The sequence below is a fragment of the Alternaria rosae genome, assembly GCF_020736505.1.
Source record: "Alternaria rosae strain MPI-PUGE-AT-0040 chromosome Unknown BKA58scaffold_2, whole genome shotgun sequence".
In the NCBI taxonomy this organism is placed as follows: Eukaryota; Fungi; Ascomycota; class Dothideomycetes; order Pleosporales; family Pleosporaceae; genus Alternaria; species Alternaria rosae.
In genome coordinates, this window is record NW_025763571.1 from 4,008,173 (window position 1) to 4,025,564 (window position 17,392).

The 17,392-nt window shown below is 53.9% G+C and overlaps 6 protein-coding genes across 6 annotated transcripts; 3 read left to right on the forward strand and 3 right to left on the reverse strand.

The window, feature by feature from the left end:
• Positions 1-434: 434 nt before the first annotated feature.
• Positions 435-4,073, forward strand: BKA58DRAFT_106895 (flavin-containing amine oxidoreductase-domain containing protein). Its single transcript, XM_046163848.1, has 2 exons — positions 435-2,868; positions 2,918-4,073. The coding sequence occupies exons 1-2, from the start codon at positions 649-651 to the stop codon at positions 4,046-4,048; spliced, it is 3,351 nt and encodes a 1,116-aa protein (XP_046029782.1). The 5' UTR covers positions 435-648; the 3' UTR covers positions 4,049-4,073.
• Positions 4,074-5,216: 1,143 nt separating this feature from the next.
• Positions 5,217-7,983, forward strand: BKA58DRAFT_106909 (uncharacterized protein). Its single transcript, XM_046163849.1, has 4 exons — positions 5,217-5,346; positions 5,416-5,556; positions 5,616-5,629; positions 5,683-7,983. The coding sequence occupies exons 1-4, from the start codon at positions 5,311-5,313 to the stop codon at positions 7,712-7,714; spliced, it is 2,223 nt and encodes a 740-aa protein (XP_046029783.1). The 5' UTR covers positions 5,217-5,310; the 3' UTR covers positions 7,715-7,983.
• Positions 7,984-8,623: 640 nt separating this feature from the next.
• Positions 8,624-10,165, reverse strand: BKA58DRAFT_333339 (transcription factor S-II, central domain-containing protein). Its single transcript, XM_046168199.1, has 2 exons — positions 9,356-10,165; positions 8,624-9,308 (listed from the first exon to the last, which is right to left on the reverse strand). Exons 1-2 carry the CDS (start codon positions 9,849-9,851, stop codon positions 8,884-8,886), a joined length of 921 nt encoding a protein of 306 aa, XP_046029784.1. The 5' UTR covers positions 9,852-10,165; the 3' UTR covers positions 8,624-8,883.
• Positions 10,166-10,180: 15 nt separating this feature from the next.
• On the forward strand, positions 10,181-11,209 carry BKA58DRAFT_106932 (histone acetyltransferase subunit NuA4-domain-containing protein). The gene is made up of 3 exons (XM_046163851.1): positions 10,181-10,497; positions 10,550-10,756; positions 10,821-11,209. The coding sequence occupies exons 1-3, from the start codon at positions 10,363-10,365 to the stop codon at positions 11,010-11,012; spliced, it is 534 nt and encodes a 177-aa protein (XP_046029785.1). The 5' UTR covers positions 10,181-10,362; the 3' UTR covers positions 11,013-11,209.
• Positions 11,210-11,867: 658 nt separating this feature from the next.
• BKA58DRAFT_106922 (uncharacterized protein) lies at positions 11,868-12,411 on the reverse strand. Its single transcript, XM_046163850.1, has one exon. It carries the CDS (start codon positions 12,364-12,366, stop codon positions 12,049-12,051), a length of 318 nt encoding a protein of 105 aa, XP_046029786.1. The 5' UTR covers positions 12,367-12,411; the 3' UTR covers positions 11,868-12,048.
• A 1,393-nt stretch (positions 12,412-13,804) lies between these two features.
• On the reverse strand, positions 13,805-14,980 carry BKA58DRAFT_436643 (uncharacterized protein; the record flags this gene model as incomplete). The annotated part of the gene is made up of 2 exons (XM_046173424.1): positions 13,805-13,932; positions 13,981-14,980. The coding sequence occupies 2 exons, from the start codon at positions 14,978-14,980 to the stop codon at positions 13,805-13,807; spliced, it is 1,128 nt and encodes a 375-aa protein (XP_046029787.1).
• Between the last annotated feature and the right edge of the window lie 2,412 nt (positions 14,981-17,392).

Genomic DNA, 17,392 nt, shown 5'->3' on the forward strand with positions numbered 1-17,392 from the left:
GTTAGCTTCGCCACTCGAGCCTTACCTCAGGAGGCGCAATATGATGAATGAAGACATGTATGGAATGATCGAAAGCCTCGAAACCATGCTATCGCGACTGCCGACGAAGTATGAGGAGATTGTATGCATGTCTCGCGCAAGGTTTAGGCCCAGGTGAGGGCCTTCGAGATGGAGATATGGATGTCTGGAGCTGGGTGTCGCAACGAGTTGTAGCACTGCTCGCTTCCGTAAGAGCGGGGTCGGCATTGCAGCTATCGGCGCTTCCTGGATGCCAAGCTACACATTAACATTGAGAATGTCTGTGCAAGTCTACCATGACCATGATGGATGGCAGATGGCCGCCTCGGGGTGGGCGGGAGAGGGATGAAGTTAGGAACGACGGGGTTGGCTTGGACGGAGTTTGCCTAGGTGGGTATGGCGCGTTTCTTTTCGTGCCTCGACCTCCACAACTCTGGGCATCAAGTCTATCGTCTACTTGCATCCTGCCACCATCGCTACAACTTCAACCGAACCCCTCATGTTTTCGCAATAACTCTCACTCATTACACGTCCTGACATTCGTAGTGGAATTGTGGCCAACTACTGACTGCGGCCCGTAGCCGCTTCCTTGTCAGGTGCCTCCCATTCCCTCCCCGGGTCTCCATCAGCATGTTCTCCATCGCATCCACAGCCGATCCCACCGCACTCGATGACGGCACGTATCTCTTCGACCAAACTCACGATGATCTCCTATCGATGCCAATGTCCAATGATAGCATACATCTGAAAGGCGGCATCGCACCTATACCTGGGTTTAGTAACCTGGGCTACGGCCGGGAATCGAGTGCATCGTCCGTGCACTACGGCGATTCTCGCGATACATCAGAACTGGGTACAAGTCACGAGGGGGAGGAGTCTACTCCAGGTGCATTCGCTAATGGATATGGGGCCAACTATACACCTTCGCCACTGCAAAAACCATTCACACCAAACTCAGGCGTCAACGGCCTGACTAATATCCCGAACAAACATTCATCACATCTGAAGGGCGGCACTTTGCATGCGATTGTCAACGGAAACGATGCGAACCCTCGTTCATTATTGAAAGACCATCAAAGGGACGCAGCGTTTACGACAAGAACACCACAGAGCCTGAGTCGCGCATCACATGCATCTTCAACCCCCGAGCTTCCGCAGTCACACGAGCAGCCGAAGAAGCATCGAAGGACAAACTCTCTTCCGGCGAAAGGAAAGACCACTGAGATGAAGGCGAATTCAAGCATACCTGCAGAGCTTTCCTGGCCAGAGTTTGGCAGGCAATGCATTCTAGCAGCAGAGAACAGTCGGCTCAACCCATTTACTCTACATCCTGCTGAGTACGAGCTGTTACGATATCATGTTACTCACGCCCAGGTTACCATCTACCTAAACATCAGGAACGCGATACTTCGCTTGTGGCATCGCAATCCCCTGGTATACGTCTCTCTTGAAGAAGCGGCGGGATGCGCTCGTGACAAGCGTTACTTCGGCCTCGCGAAGGTGGCACACTTGTGGCTCATGAGGAACGGATACATCAACTTCGGATGCGCTGAGGTGCCTGATACTACTGGTACACTACCCAAGTCGAAAGCCAAAGTCGCACGAAGACGGACCATCATCGTGGTGGGTGCGGGTATGTCAGGGTTAGGATGCGCTCGCCATCTGGAAGGACTGTTCGCCCAGCTTGGTGATCAGTTGACAGAAGCAGGAGAACTTCCACCTAAGATTACTGTCCTTGAAGCTCGCCCACGCGTTGGAGGCCGTGTCTATTCACATCCCTTTCTCAAGCAGTCGGGCTCTACACTCCCGCCTGGACATCGCTGTACAGCTGAGATGGGCGCTCAAATCGTTACTGGATTCGAACACGGCAACCCGTTGAATTCAATCATCCGAGGTCAGCTCGGCATACCCTACCACGGTCTTCGCGACAACACTATACTCTACGACTACGACGGCACGGTTGTGGAGAGGAGTCAAGACATCTTGGTGGAGAAGCTGTACAATGATGTCCTCGAACGAGCGGCAGCATACCGAAACAAACCAGCAGCTCATAGGACGGTAGAAGGTGATCGTGACCTGATGGCCTTTGGCCGTGAGCCAGCCGATGTTGATGGTCCTACCGTCGCCGAATTAGAACACTCCGATGCTCCCCTATCCGCAAACGCCGCGAGCACCGCGTCAATGAAGCAAGAAAAACCGACAACGGGCGTGGAGAAGCTAGCTGGTAGAGCCTATCAACTCAGTGCTGGCTTCAACCCTGATGTCACAGCAGCTGACACGGTACAAAGTATGGGTTGGGAGCTCAGAGCAGGTGCATCAAGGACGCAGTCTTTAGATCTTGACACGATCGCGAAAGCGTCCCAGTATCCCACACTTGGGCAGACGATGGACGAAGGGCTTCTCCAATACCAATCGCTGGTCGATCTGAAGCCTAGAGACATGCGTCTATTAAACTGGCATCATGCTAATCTTGAATATGCGAATGCAGTAAGCGTCAACCAGCTCAGTCTGAGCGGCTGGGATCAGGACATCGGCAATGAGTTTGAGGGTGAGCACAGCGAGGTGATTGGAGGCTATCAACAAGTTCCGCGCGGACTTTGGCAATGTCCCAGTCAACTAGATGTCCGTTTCAACACCCCTATTAAAGCCGTTCATTACAACACCGAGGAGCAGCATCTAGGCAAAGCGGTCAGGATTGAGTGCAGGAACGGCGAAATCTACGAGGCCGACCAGGTTGTTTTAACAACCCCACTGGGAGTGCTGAAGTCTGGGTCAATCAAGTTCGAACCTCCTCTACCTGACTGGAAAAAGGACGTTATCGAACGAATGGGTTTTGGTCTCCTCAACAAGGTCAGCTCAACTACGTGATGGCTGCCACCCTTTCTAATAATATGCATAGATCGTTCTAGTGTACGAAAAAGCCTTCTGGGAGCCAGACCGAGACATGTTCGGTCTGCTCAACAAAGCAGAGGAGGAAGCCAGCATGCGACCGGAAGACTACTCTACGAAACGAGGACGATTCTATCTCTTTTGGAACTGTATCAAGACAAGCGGAAAGCCAGTGCTGATAGCGTTGATGGCAGGTGACGCTGCTCACTATGCCGAAGCAACGTCGAACGATCAGCTCGTCAAAGAGGTCACGGACCGGCTCGACGCGATGTTCGCACCGAATCACGTTCCACTCCCAACCGAAGCGATAGTGACGCGGTGGAAGAAAGATCCGTTTGCCCGAGGCAGCTATTCATACGTCGGGCCACAGACCCAAGCAGGAGACTACGATGTCATGGCGCGACCACATGGCCCACTACATTTTGCAGGAGAAGCGACGTGTGGCACACATCCCGCAACGGTGCACGGCGCTTATCTGTCAGGCCTTCGAGTCGCTGCGGAGGTTGCTGAGACAATTTTCGGACCTATCAGGATACCTAGCCCACTCGTTGAGAAGAAAGTGGTCAAGATCGAACAATCGCCAGGGACACCCAGTGTCGATACGAAACGCCGATTCGAGCCTGCCGTTCCAGCATCGACGTCAAAACCGAGAGACAACAAATCTGGACGGATACAACGCGACGAGGACTATGAAGCTGCCATTATAGGGGCTATATTGGAACAGATTGGTGAACGTCCAATCAAGCCAGGACGCACGGGTGTCAACCCGTTCCTGCTCTTCACCAAGGACTTTTGGTACATCTGCAAGCAGGAGTGCGATGAGGCTCACAAAGCTAGGACAGGCAATCCTGAAGCCAAAGCACCGAAGCAGGAGATCCGCAATGCTGTGGGTTTACGGTGGCGCACGGCAGAGCAAGAAGTCAAGCAGCCCTACCTCGACCAAGCCAGCAACGCACGAGACGATGCGACGGCGAGTACAGCAGACTTCAAAGAGCGCGTAGATACGTGGGACAAAGAAGCCGCACGCATACGGCGCGAGTACATCCAGGCCAACCCGCCAGAGGGTGGAAACGAGGAGCTTATTCTTAACAGTCGTACAGCCATCGAGCTAGGAGCTGGCAAGCGACTGCGGAGACTATAAGTCTTGTTTTGTTGTATCATTCATGTGTTATAATTGTGTTCCCAGGGCTATTAGCATTTCGAGGAGTTTGTGCTTCTACTAGTCACGTAGGAGTTGAGATGGAGTTCGGGTAAAAGGGTGGCTGAGATTCTCGCGTGGCTATTTTCAACGGCAGGCGCACAACAATGCATACCCGCCTTGGGCATTTTCGTGAGGCGACTGTATTTAGTACGTGTATACTTTGTGTAATTCGTTGTCCACACCGACAGAGGTAGAGATGTAGTGAGTAATACGGGACTAACATGAACGCATGACTGCCGCACACCCATTCGGACCCACCATGGATACCCTGTCTTCGAAGCTGATATGCGGGGGATGTGAGCCGTGCTGCATAAGACGGGAGGGTGCCCGCCTGCTATTGAATCATGTGCATGGCCCCAGCAATATGTTGAGATGGGTGTCGGTGTTGGACTTTGAGTGTAGTTGACAGCGACTTGGCGCGGTTGAAATTCTGGACTGTCAGGCCTGGTGTCGTCATGCTCTGGACTTTTACAGTGCATGTCACAACCACAGTATGGGAAGACGCTAGAAGCAGTTCCCTCGTCCCCCAATGACGATCGCTCGAGGGCAGCCGACAAGCGCCACGGTTGCTTGCCAGTCTTGTTCTAGAAGCGCGGCGCATGACTGGTGGGAGTTTAGCCTCGATGCAGGCGGTTGAGCGTCTTGTCCATCAGGCACACCGTCGGCGGGCTGGGCACCGTGCCGTCGAGGGCCAGCGTGTCGTGATGGGGGAATCAGCATCAGATGTTCTATGCATGTTCTTCGGTATCGTGCCCCACCGCGTGGGTGATGCAATTCGCTGGTCGGGACAGCATTGGATGGAACGGCTGGCTTCAGCGCGTTAGTCCGAGGCGGTTCCTCGTTGGCGGGGTCGCGTGTGCCAGGTCGTGGGGATCTCTCGGCATCGGCCTCTCTCAGGGCGCTTCTAGTCGCGTTAGCTATCCCAAAGAGCCATGCCTCGCCTCGCCTTGGTCCGTCTTCCGGCTCTGCTTCCCCAACGTGCCAGCCTTCCAAGCCGCTGTCCGTGAATTGCATCCTTCACTCCTCGTACCTCTGCCGACCTCCATGTTGCCCTTCGCTCCTTCCACAACCCTGGGCCCGCACCCAGCAGCACCTTCCCCAACCCGTTCCCACCACGACCGTGCCCCCATCGCCTGAAGTGCTGTCGCATTAGCCCTCGTCCGCCTGCACCCCACCCTTTCCCTGCGCACGATACCCCAGCCATGAGTTCCTTTTTCAGTCGCATCAAGTCGGGTGCTGTGAGTCCTCCGCGCCCTCTACCGTCGCGCGTCCATCGGCAATGGCTGGCCTTGACTGACATATCATAGCCGCCGTTGAGCCCAGCGACCGGCAGCATACCCGTCAGGAAAGACCCCAACGCGCCCGAGGTGACGCCGCTCGAGAAGCTGCTGCTCAACGCTGGCCCTCTGCGCGGCGACGGCAGCGACAAGTTCTTCGGCTTTGAGAATGTGAGTCTGCCTACGTAACGGCCCTTCGCGAGCCGCCTGCTGACCACGCTATGCTCTAGTTTGGAAGCACATGGTATGTACACGTCTCATTCCCTCCCGCCCCGACACATACTGACTGCCCGCCAGCTACTGCAACTCGATAGTCCAGTGTCTATACTACTCAGTGCCCTTTCGAGAACAGGTCATCAACTTCCCCGCGCGCTCGCCCCCAGAAGCCCTCGAGAGGCCCACGTCAGGCCCTCTTAAACTCAACACAAACCTCCCAAATGGCCAGAGTACAGCCCTCTCGCCCACGGGGCGCACCTCACTCTCCAGCCCAAATGCCAAAAGTCCCGCAAAACCAGCAACCACGCCAGGCGCGACGAACCAGCCCCCAGGCACCAAGCCCGAGGATAACAAAGACTCGCCAGAGTACAAGAAGAAGCAGGCTCTGGCGGCCGGTCCGGTATTGCAGATGGACTACGAGAACGCAAATGCATACGGCATGAACGAATCGCTATTCTCATCGCTAAAAGATATATTCGAGGCCGTCATAGCACACAGATCACGCATAGGCGTCGTCAGTCCACACAAGCTGCTCGAGATATTGCGACGAGACAACGAGATGTTCCGGACACCCATGCACCAGGACGCACACGAGTTTCTGAACTTACTGCTGAACGAGGTCGTAGAGAATGTCGAGCATTACTCCAAGTCTCGCCCTGCTCAAGTGGAAGAGATAAACGAGGACGGTGAGACTGTAACTGATGGCCAAGTAGTGACCGCGCGAAACTCGGTGGCCTCTGCCAAGTCAAACTCTGGGTGGGTGCACGAGCTGTTTGAGGGCACATTAACGTCCGAAACAAGATGTCTCACATGCGAAAACACATCACAGCGAGACGAGGCATTCCTGGATCTGTCTGTCGATCTAGAGCAACACTCATCAGTGACAAGCTGTTTGCGCAAGTTCTCAGAAGAGGAGATGTTATGTGAAAGGAACAAATTTCACTGTGACAACTGTGGAGGTCTGCAAGAGGCGGAAAAGAGGATGAAGATCAAGCGGTTACCCAAGATCCTTGCCTTGCATCTCAAGCGTTTTAAGTATACCGAGGATCTCCAACGACTGCAGAAGCTCTTCCACCGTGTCGTATATCCCTTCTACCTCCGGCTGTTCAACACCACCGATGAAGCAGAAGATCCAGATAGACTATACGAGCTGTATGCAGTTGTGGTGCACATAGGAGGTGGACCCTATCATGGTCACTACGTATCCATCATCAAGACGCAAGATCGAGGCTGGCTGTTATTTGACGACGAAATGGTTGAGCCGGTAGACAAGGCCTATGTAAGGAACTTTTTCGGTGGAGAAAATGTGCTAGCCTGCGCATATGTCCTGTTCTACCAGGAGACAACAGAAGAGGCCATGATGAAGGAACAGGAAGCCGACGCCCTGGCAGAAGCAGAGCAAGCTGCCAAGATGGCCCAGGAAGAAGTCACGACACCGAAAGCGAACGGGGTCAATGGTCAGTCATACCATACCTTCCATAACGCGACAACACCCACGCTTGAAGAGGGCGACAAATTCGCGAGCCTAGATCATGCAGCTACAGCCCCACCGCTTGCACAGGTTCAGACGAACACCGACCATCACCCTGTCGAACACACTACAACCCAAGTTCCCGCGCTAGCCGCGCGCAAAAGCAATCTTGGGCTCTTCGGTAAGAGCAAAGAAGAGAAGGAACAAAAGGCTCAACAGAAGGAGCTTGAGAAGCAAGCGAGGGAAAAGCGCAAAGAGATGGAAATCCAACGGCGCGAAAACTACCGCAAACAAGAAGATGATCTCCGCGCAGCACTCGAAGCCAGCAAAGCGTCAGCAGCTGAAGAGGAGAAGAAACGTGTCGCGAGTGGGGAGGTGGCACCACCACCTCCAACTGCGGGTGGCGAGAAAGACAAGGCTGCAAATGGCTTTGGCAGCGTCAAGGGCATGAGCGGATTGAGTCGTTTTAGGCATACATCAATGAGTCTCAAAGCCAAACCCAAGTTCTGGTCCGGAGGCAAGGATAAGCACGACGGTACGCCAGACGAACACAACCCGCCAGATACGCCCACAACAGACACCGACAAGGACGGCAAGAACCGCTTCAGTCTAGGGCGGAAGAAGAGCACGTTCAAGTTCTAGGAGGCTTGGAATGCCGGGTCATAGACGAGTGTCATTGTTGCATTGTTAGCTTGGGATCCAACAAGTTTACCTGTTGGAGTCTCACCTTCCGAGCGGATGAAGGCTAGAGAAAGGGTCTCTCTTTACCAAAGCGTCGGCGGAGCGTTGCATAGTATCTTTTTCCCTCTCGCAGTCTCTCTCTATATCTTGTTAACCTGACGATGGCGTTGTAATTACCACCCCCATGGATTAGGCGGGTGTATTGTGCATATTCAATCTTCGGAATACCGTTGTAGCGTACTCGTTTGAGCAAAACTGCGAGTCCATGGCGACAACAAGAATAGCGAATTATACTGTTTCTCGGGCTGTTATGACTCTTCGTTGCTATCGTTTCGACATCTGTTACGAGTCTATTGGGTTGGACTGTGCACGGTGAGGCTGTTCACTTCGTACCTCGACAGTGCTCTGCTTGGCCGGGGATATCAAAATGACTTTGTATGTGGTTTATCATTTGACAGGGGGGGTTTTCGAGACTTCCATTCCTCGTGATTTCCAGAGATCATCTACTCTTACGACGCGGAGGAGATACTCTGGAGTCTCGAAAGGGTTGTTGTAGCTCAACAGGCTGGAAGCAAGGAAAGAAAGACGGCTCAAATCGCATTAATATATGAGAGCTTGCGTACAGCAAGAGAGAGGACGACATGAACACGGGGCCTCGATTCCGAACAACATTTGTGCTCGTTCCAAAGTTACTCATACTGGCGACTTATATATGGGTCGTTATTCGTGGAGCAAATCTATGCTTAACAGCAGCTTAAGTCAGTCTTCCGGGAAGTAGATGGCTTGGTCTTTACGTTGAGTCTGAGCAGCCTTTAGAAAACCCATGGATATGGCAAACACATGTTGGAGAAGAGTGTGGAGAAGCGATGGTTGTGAAAGAATTGTGTCCAAATTATATTCGATGAAGTAACCATATCCATCAGTGCCGAAAGAAGAGAAGTTTGCATCTGCAATTTTTTGTCCGCAGATTAGACTAGAAGGTCAAAACGCAGACACTCTTCCGCAATGGACCGACGCCCTCGATGCCACCTTTATAAACGCCCGCTACTCAATGTTTGCCGCAACCCGCTATACTGATACACCACGCACGCGTGCATTCTGCACCACGCGTAAACACCATCGACCGCCGTCTATGAAAACTTCCACCGGTTACCACAGTTCATGCACTCGCAGAAGGTTGTCATAGGTTCATCAGCGGACCTAGTCTGCGCTTGACTGTAGCTAACCATCTTCTGCTTGCACTTTCCGCACTGGAACTCCTTGGAAATGGCCTTTTCGACCTGTGCAACCATGGCTTGGTTCATGTTGAGCTTCTCCAACTCCTCGTCCTCTTTTTTCCGCGCATCCGATTTCATTTCATCGTGTGTCATGACGACAAACTGCTTCGCAGGTATGTCGCCGCTGAATACGCGCTTGCGGAGTTGAGGGTTCGATTTGTTCTTGAGGTTCTGGAAGAGAGAGCGCATCTTTTCCTTGTAGGCGTTGTTTACGCTACCGGCGTTACTGTAGGCGGCGGCTTCGACCTGCTTTGCGACACCGAGGATCTCGTCAGGCACTACGCATGTCAGTCAAGTACAAGTTAAACGATATGCTCGAACTTACTCGCTTCACTCATAAAGGCCAGGCCATCGTACATCAGCCTTACGCAGTTGTCGCGTGCCTCGTCCCCAGTGACCTGGTATTTGACCTTGTCGGTCTTGTGATTACGCTTGTCGGCGGCGATATCGTGCTTCTTCTTGGCCAGGCTTGGGGCCGGTGACGCAGTCCCTGAAGGTGGAGGAGCTGGTGAAGATGCAGCGCCTCCATTCGCGGCTGCTTTTGCTGGACCATCCTTCTTGGGTGGCTGCTTCTTCTTGACCTCGTCCCTCCACTTCGCTACCAGTTCTGTCGCCAGCTTTTGTACAGCGGGGTCCTTGTGCGATCGCAGACGGTTGATGGTGACACCAATGCGGGTTGAGCGCAAGAGATCCTCGGTCGCTTGCACACCCGTCTTCAAGTCGTTGAGCAACTTGAGCACAGAAGCGCTTGGCTCGCCCTCCGCTACGGCCTTTCCGATGGCTTTGCCACGGAGCTCAATCTCTTTGGCGTCCATTGCCATAGTCCAGGCAGTGATCCTCGAGGTGCAGTCTAGACTGGGCGCAAGATTGCTGGTGCCTTGTTGAAAGCGTCGACGTTGTTTATGAAGTCGCAAACACAATAGAATGAGCCTGCTGCTTGGGCGCTTGGGAGAGGTTCTGTCGCTGTCACGCGGGCAAGGTCTCTCTGGTTTGTTGTTGCGACTGAGAAGGTCGGAGGTTCGGCGCGGGGTCCTTGAGCGCGTCTGGAGCAGGTATACGCGACGTTCGTAAGCGGAAGTTGTCAGCGACTGTACAGGCGATAGATGGCAGCTAGGCGGGAAGACGGAAGCAGGTGTGGTGCGATGGCATCGTTGCTTGAGATCTAGAAGTTGCGTTTGCTAAAGAGGCCCGAGCTCAGCAACGCTAGCCTCCGCGTTCACCCAAGGGAAACCGCGACCGTTTACTTGGGATCTACCGGACTAGGGACCGACGACAACTGCTGCAGCCGTAACCTTCTACCTTCGGAACTACCAAAAAACCCAAACCATCGCCATGTCCGAAAACGCGGCCCCAGGAAGCGCAAACAATACGGGCGCAGACAGCTCGCGCGGAATGCCTTACTACGAGAGACTGCGACGCGACTTGCGCGAATCGCTCAACAAGAAGCGCTTGATCGACAACAGTCTTGTCAGTATACGAAATAACGCGTTGTGAATTTCCGTGTTGACTCTTATGGCAGCTACAACTAGAGGACAACATCCTCCGAGTCGAGACGCAGTACCTCGAAGAGACGAGCGCCGGAAACATCATCAAGGGCTTCGACAACTACATCAAGGGAGCGGCGACTACCACAACAGCAGGAGGAGCCGGCACCGCGACCAGACGGAAAGCGCCCATCAGTGATGCAGACCGGATATTCAGTCGGAGCTCTACAAGCTTCTTGAGGGTATGTGGAGAGACATTGGGCTTGCTCGTGGACCGCCAGCAAAGCGATACTAACTGCTCTCTAGGAATCGTCAACACCGGGCTCTGCGACGCCATCGCACGCTCCTACACCAACTTCGTCCTTCCCTACGCGCGAATCGAGCCAACCCACAAACGGTGCGAGGCCAGGAGGAAGCAAAAAGAAGAAGGCAGCGGACGACGAAGACGAAGACGGCAACAAGACGAAGCGACAAAAGATTTCCTACGGACGCGAGTGAGCACCCGATCCAAGACGCCGACATCGCCCGCTTCGAAAGCGGTGGGATACAAGAGCCCTGAAATTACAAAAGAGTACCAAAGTTTCTCCTAGCGAGCAATTTGTTCGAGGACGATTGCGCGTCCTATGGGTCCCGCGACACAGAATCTAACAGACCTACCAACAAGATAGGAAGGTACAAAAGCATCGGTTAGGCAGCCGGAGCTGCGCGTGTTCAGCTGGTGGATACCTTACAACAGGCGGGAGGGATGAAACCGTCGTAGATCAGACTTGGGAACGCGGGGTTGGTTCAATCTCGATATGAGACCCACTTTTTGGAGGATAACGTACTACACCACCAGCGGACGACAACGCATCTGTGCTGACTAGCTGGCGTCGTGGTGGAGATTGCTTGATGCTTGAATCTGGTGCTTGCTTCGAGTGGTCGGAGGAGTGGCGGGTGGAGTACGGCTTGGCATTCCCTTACGCGCAAGCCGTGTTTGTAGTCACCGCTGGCGGCTTCATCTCAGCGAAGCGGATTTCATGCTTGACGAGGGTTAGCATAGTGGATCACAAAGTACAATGCAAAATGCAAGTTCCGCTTGTCGCATCTAAAGGATCGCGAAGGATTCAGAGTAATCTGGGAATAATGGTAGCGAAGAAGCCTGTCAAACCTGCTCCCCACAGTTTCGCATGATATATCAGCATCGCAAAGTGTATTGAAGATGAGGCACGTATAGCCATAGTCGACCAATCCCTGTCATTGACTGCTGCAGAGACCCTTCTTTTCGTGAAAATGAAGAATAGCAAGGGCATTAATGCATGCAATCCCAAGCCTCATATGATTGTTTCCAGGCGGCGTGACGACGACCAGGATTGAGATTATACTACCAGCCATGGTCGCTTAACCTGAGACGACTGCGCAGGAAGTGCATGCTGGTAGGCTATGGACTTCGCATCCTGGGATATCACGGTATGCGGAACTATAAGCCAACGACACCAGTTCGCTTCTGCTAAGGCACTCCGCCCTCGCTTCGTGAGCGTGTCGGTGCATGGTACTACTTGAAGACGCGATCGTCGGAGATTAGAATAGCAGAGCGAAAGGGCGTCTCCCTTACGAACCAACGGCCAGAATGCAACACTGGCTTGCATGATGGCTTACAATTCCGTGTGTGGCCACAAGGTTTCAAAGACCGACCGAAATAGCGGAGCCGGAGCGGGTGGCGAAAAGACAGCTGTTTAGGAGCATGGCGGACATACTTTGTCCTGAGTGGTGGTTCGGCGGTATTGCAAGCTAGATTACAGCGCATTCTCCGGGCACCAACACGCGCGGCGGAAACCAGTAGCAAGCGGAGCGCAGAGTCACGCACTCGCATCAGTCACGTTCTCGTAACGCGATATGTTGCCTCGAGTTTCGCGATGCTGTAAGTCGTCGCGTCCCTACGACGATCTTTACTCGAAATATGGCACAACTCTACAGCCGTCAGGCACGCTACGATCTCATCTCAGGCTGCTTTCGGACCGTCTCCAGCGCGCGACCCACTATGACAAGCGAGCATCGTGATTGGCAGTGTCTGAGAAGGAGAGAAAATCAAAAGTCCCGCAGCCGACACGGTGCACAAGGGAAGCCCGACGTCAGCACTGTCGGGCGCTTTGCGCTTTCGAGTGAAACAGAATGACATCGTTGCGTCCCACTCAGCCTCGTACGCAACTCCGACTTTTGTGACAGGGTCAACCATGACCGACGGGACCGGTAGGTGTGAAGCAAATGATAGCAGAGAACCAAAGCCTGAGGCGGCCCAAGGTGCAGCGGCAGACATCCCACTCGCTGAGGTAGCCTTGTAAGACAAATTTCAGGGTCCGGCGGCGGCTAGCAAGGGGGTGACGCTTCATGACGGGTGCCAAGATTCATCCCTTGTCGTAAGCCCACCGCTCACGGGACGCTGAATGATGGCATTGCGGAGACAGGGTCATGACGATGTCGCGTTGGCTAAACCAGCGACCGAGGTATCGCAAGTGGTGACCGGAGCCCGCGCCATAGTCCCGAGCCAAAGGACCGCTGCCGTCACTATGTCAGCTGGTGAGAAGAATTTGGAAAAATTTCGAGACAGAGAAAACGGAAGATGGTGTGCATGGGATAAAACAAGGGTCTTTGATTCAGCCGCGTTCCTATCCACAATATGGAGGAATGCGTCATTTCGATCCCGCTGCCTGTATTCGACGACTCAGTGTCGTGTCGAAAAGCCATCCTGGCTTGTGCCCCCATTCGGTGGGTGGCTACTATGCGCGCGCGCTGCAAGCTACTACTGTACAAACGTCATTGTGCTAACCGACCCTTCGCATGACTCTATGTCGGGAAAGGTTGGTTGCTAAAAGAGAGTCTAAAATATTAAAGGGTATAAGCGAATGGTGATGACAACATGCTCCATGACGACTATGGGTCAAAGCCCTTGTCGAGCAATGTCGAAGATTAAATAAGCAACTGCGGGCGGGAAGGAACCAGGCCCTGATGAGACAAACGCGTAATGTTACAGGGTGTTGAAAATCGCTCGGAAACGGAATACTCGTAATTCGGAACACCAGAACGCCGTGGTGGTCCCTCGGGTTGAGGGCCAGGTGGTATCTCAGTAAAAAAACCGTGGGCAGCGATAGGTAGAAGAGGAAGGGCCGTCCCAGATTGTTGTCGGTTCGATCTAAACGGTGCTATCTCAAAACATGAGATGTACTGAAGACGTGTGCGACGCGCGGTTGGGATGAGTCCTGGGACGGGGTCGAGACAAGCAAGGCACTAGATGCAACCAAGGTGTTGATCTTCTAGTGATCGACGCTCTCGGGTGAAGGGTGGTCGATACTGCCGTCGTTCTTGTGAACCTTGCGATGTCTCCTCAGGTTGGAAACGACTGAGAAGTGGCGACCACAGCCATCAACTTCGCATGCAAATGCTGCGATGATGTCAGTGTTGTCAATAGTAATGTGCCTTGGTTACTTACGCTTCTCGCCGGTGTGGCTGTACATGTGCGTCTGCAGCGAACTTGGTCGTGTGAAGCGCTTGTCGCAAATCTTGCACTTGTGCTTCTTTTGCGAGCTGGAGGAGACCTTTGAGCTGAACTGGCTCATCATCGACGCAGGCGCAGGAGGCATATTGGCGCCGAGGAGCGCATTGGGGCGGGGCAAGGTGCGCGAGTTGCCCAGATCGACAGACTCAGATGCGGAGCTGTAATCTGTTACAGAGCCCTCACCACCGTAGTACCCGTTCGGGCCATAGCTGCCTGATGAGATTGACGAGTGTGTCGAGTGTGCGGAAGGGAAGCCGTATGAGTCGGTCGAGCTGCGGCTGGTTCCTTGAGAGCCGTAGATATTCCTTGGAGTAATGTCTGACTGACTCAGGGAGACCATGCCACGGCTTGCATCGAGCGCATCGCTGAAGCTGTTGCGCGGTTGCTGTGCGTTCATTCTGCTAAAGTCAACAAGTGAACTTTGGCGTTGTCGTTGAGCTGCGCTCTCTACGGACTCGTAGAATGCTATTGAGGGGACTGACGGATGTGAAGAGCGGCGGGAAGCATCCTGCTGGTATGCGTACGGGCTCCTTTCTGTATTGCCATAGTCCACCTGAGAGTAGGGCGCCGAGGTGGGAGCATAGGTTTGGTTTGGTGATGACCCAGATGTAGGATAACCGGTAGGGTATCCTCGCGACATGATATCTTCAGACGTAGCAAGTAAGTTCTCTGTTCCGAAAGTACCATCCGGGAGAGTAATACCTTGTCCCATGGGAGGAGCTGTGACTGGCAGACCGTGGAACGGAATCGCGATGCTGGTAGGCCGCTGCGCGTCTACATTGGGTGCGACGGTCGTTTGGTACAGTTGCTGCTGCGAAGCGCCGGTTGACACCCACGGGTTGGTGAAGTGTGGTTGTTGCTGGGGGTAGCGCATGTGATCGTAGCCCATGCTGCTAAGCTGGGGTTGTTGGCGGTTATCGACTGCCATTGCCATTGCGATGTCGATGTCGAACGGAGGGGAGGTGAGGTGAGGTGTGGTTGATGGGACCGGAGGAGAAGGTGGTACAAGAAGACGAATATGAGTGTTACAACAGGCACTCTATTCGTAGATCCAGGTGTGAAACGTGATAGTTCGAGGGTTGAAAACGTGGAGATAGTCGATCACAGGTACTCAGTGGTGGGATCTGCGACCTTTTGAATTCACTCTGACACTGGGGACTCCCGTGCTGTGGTAGTCCAAGTCGAGTAAAGATAATCCCTCTGGTATGTCGATCAGTTGACCTGTACTAAGCAGGAGCCGTGGCGATGAACCAGCGAGATTAGGTGTAGGGCGAAAGCGGACACCAGTGACTGGGTGGCAGACGCTCGAGCGTTTCAAGTGAAGCACTGTGCTTGCAAGGAGCAGAATGCCCAGCGGGTGCAGGGGCGGACCGTGTGGGCTGGGGTTGCGTGTTGCGTGTCGCGGTGGAAGGTTCGGTAACGTTATTCGCTACAAAAGCAAACCAGCGACAAAGAAGTAAGGATGTGAGGGTAACGATGATGAAAGTAGTATTGATAGTCTCTGGTACGAGTTAAGGCAAGAGACAATTTAGGATTGAGTAAAGCTTAGAGGATGGTGAGTGTTGATCAGTAGGCGATTTGTCGGGGAAGAGAGCTTGATAAATTCCGCTCCTTGAAGCGTTTACGTCTTTTGGGTTCACAGCACCTCCATCATAGGCTTGCAGCCAAGCATAGTGAGCAGGCAAGTTGGCTCAAGACCCCGGAAGCACCTACGTCGGTGAAGACAGGGATCATTTGCGCTAAGGCACCTCTCTGCACGCTGCTTTTAAGCGTGTGGGGAGCGTTATTCAATGGCCTGCCCACGGCCGATGTGGCATCCGCGCCATTGAGCACTGTGGGCTCAACAGCCTTCAGCTCCCGTTCACTCACGCCAGCGTCTACCGCTTGTCCATTGCGCTATCATCGGCAGCCCTCTCACCCGTAGGAGCCATTGATTGCGCCAAACAAGCCCATGCCGCTAGGCAAGCCTTTCGTCTCTGCCAGACAGCTGCGAATCAGCGGGCGGTAGGCGCGGGAGGGATTTTTGGCTTTTGTTTTGGCGTGCATCCACCAGGCCAGGGTCGACGAGGGGTATCGAAGTAGACTAGTGTATTCACTCACAATTGCATCCTGCCGTTTTGGTCAATGAGCGCTAGCCTGATGAGCGATGAGAGTGAAATGCTCCGCAGTGATGCTGACGAGTGCGGCAGGCCTGGGAGTTGCCCTGTGTCCTCATCCTGGCGATATCTGATCACCCCCTAAGCATTGCTTCTGAGACTGTCCACACTCGACGCTGCAGAACAACGGTCGCCTAGCAGCACGCTCCACCACAACCAAGAAAGGGACCGAAAAGGCGGCTTCGCGAGCTTGCGGTTTCGTGGTGCATCGCGCCGGACACTGGCCGGACAGTCTGCTTTCGCGTCGCGGAGTCGGACCGCCACAACTATCTCCACGTTGTTGCGTAAACTCGAACTCTGTGAGTATCTCTCCCTCTGCCCTAGCGTTGGTTCCGCCCCTCTCCTGACTCTGTGCTGGTGCACGGCGCACTCTTGGAAAAAAAAGCGCCCGAAGTGAAATTAGTCCCCTGAAGCAGTGCCTGTGCGCATTTTCAAGCAATGGGCAAGCGTTTGATCGCCGTCCATGTTGCTTTGGCCGCAACGACCGTAGCTTAGCCAGATGGCGGGTCACGAGTTGCGGCATCCACAACAGGCTCGGGAACTGCCTTGTCCAATAGGGGCAGCACAGCCATGTCGGTCGGTGTACCTGCTCTGCACATGAATCTGTACTCGAGGACTACCACGCTGGACCGAGTCCTGAGCAAGACATGACTTTGGGCTGCTCTCAGAGCTCCAATCAGTCACAGTCCCCAATATCGGCTTGCCCTTGGGATGGAGGCGTCATGTGTAGCAGGGCTGGTTGTGTGTGCGGCCACTATATCCACCAATGACGAAATCCTTCGCCGATAGCACGCTGGCGACGATTGGGACAGGTCGTTTCGTGCTCCGTATCTTCGGCCTGTCATTGACGCGGACCGGATGGGTAGCTGGAGGGAATGATGAGAGCCAAGACCCATTTGCACACCCCGCTGACACGCGCGCTGGTGGAAGGTGCTCTAGGATGTGGGCGCATCATGGGTGCTTGCTGGCAATGTCGTCATAAGAAGCCCGCCATAGCGCAGCCGCTAACTACTGTAAGCGAGCTGTCATTGGCGCAGCCCCCAAGCGGTACCTGGCGACAGTGAAGGCCATGCAGGATGATGTAGGAGCGGTCAAGCATGCAAATGATTTGCCGCCCGGGATATTGCCCATGCTATGCTGCACAGCAGCCATTGTCGCTGTGCGTTATACCGGCGGGCAGAACGCTGACT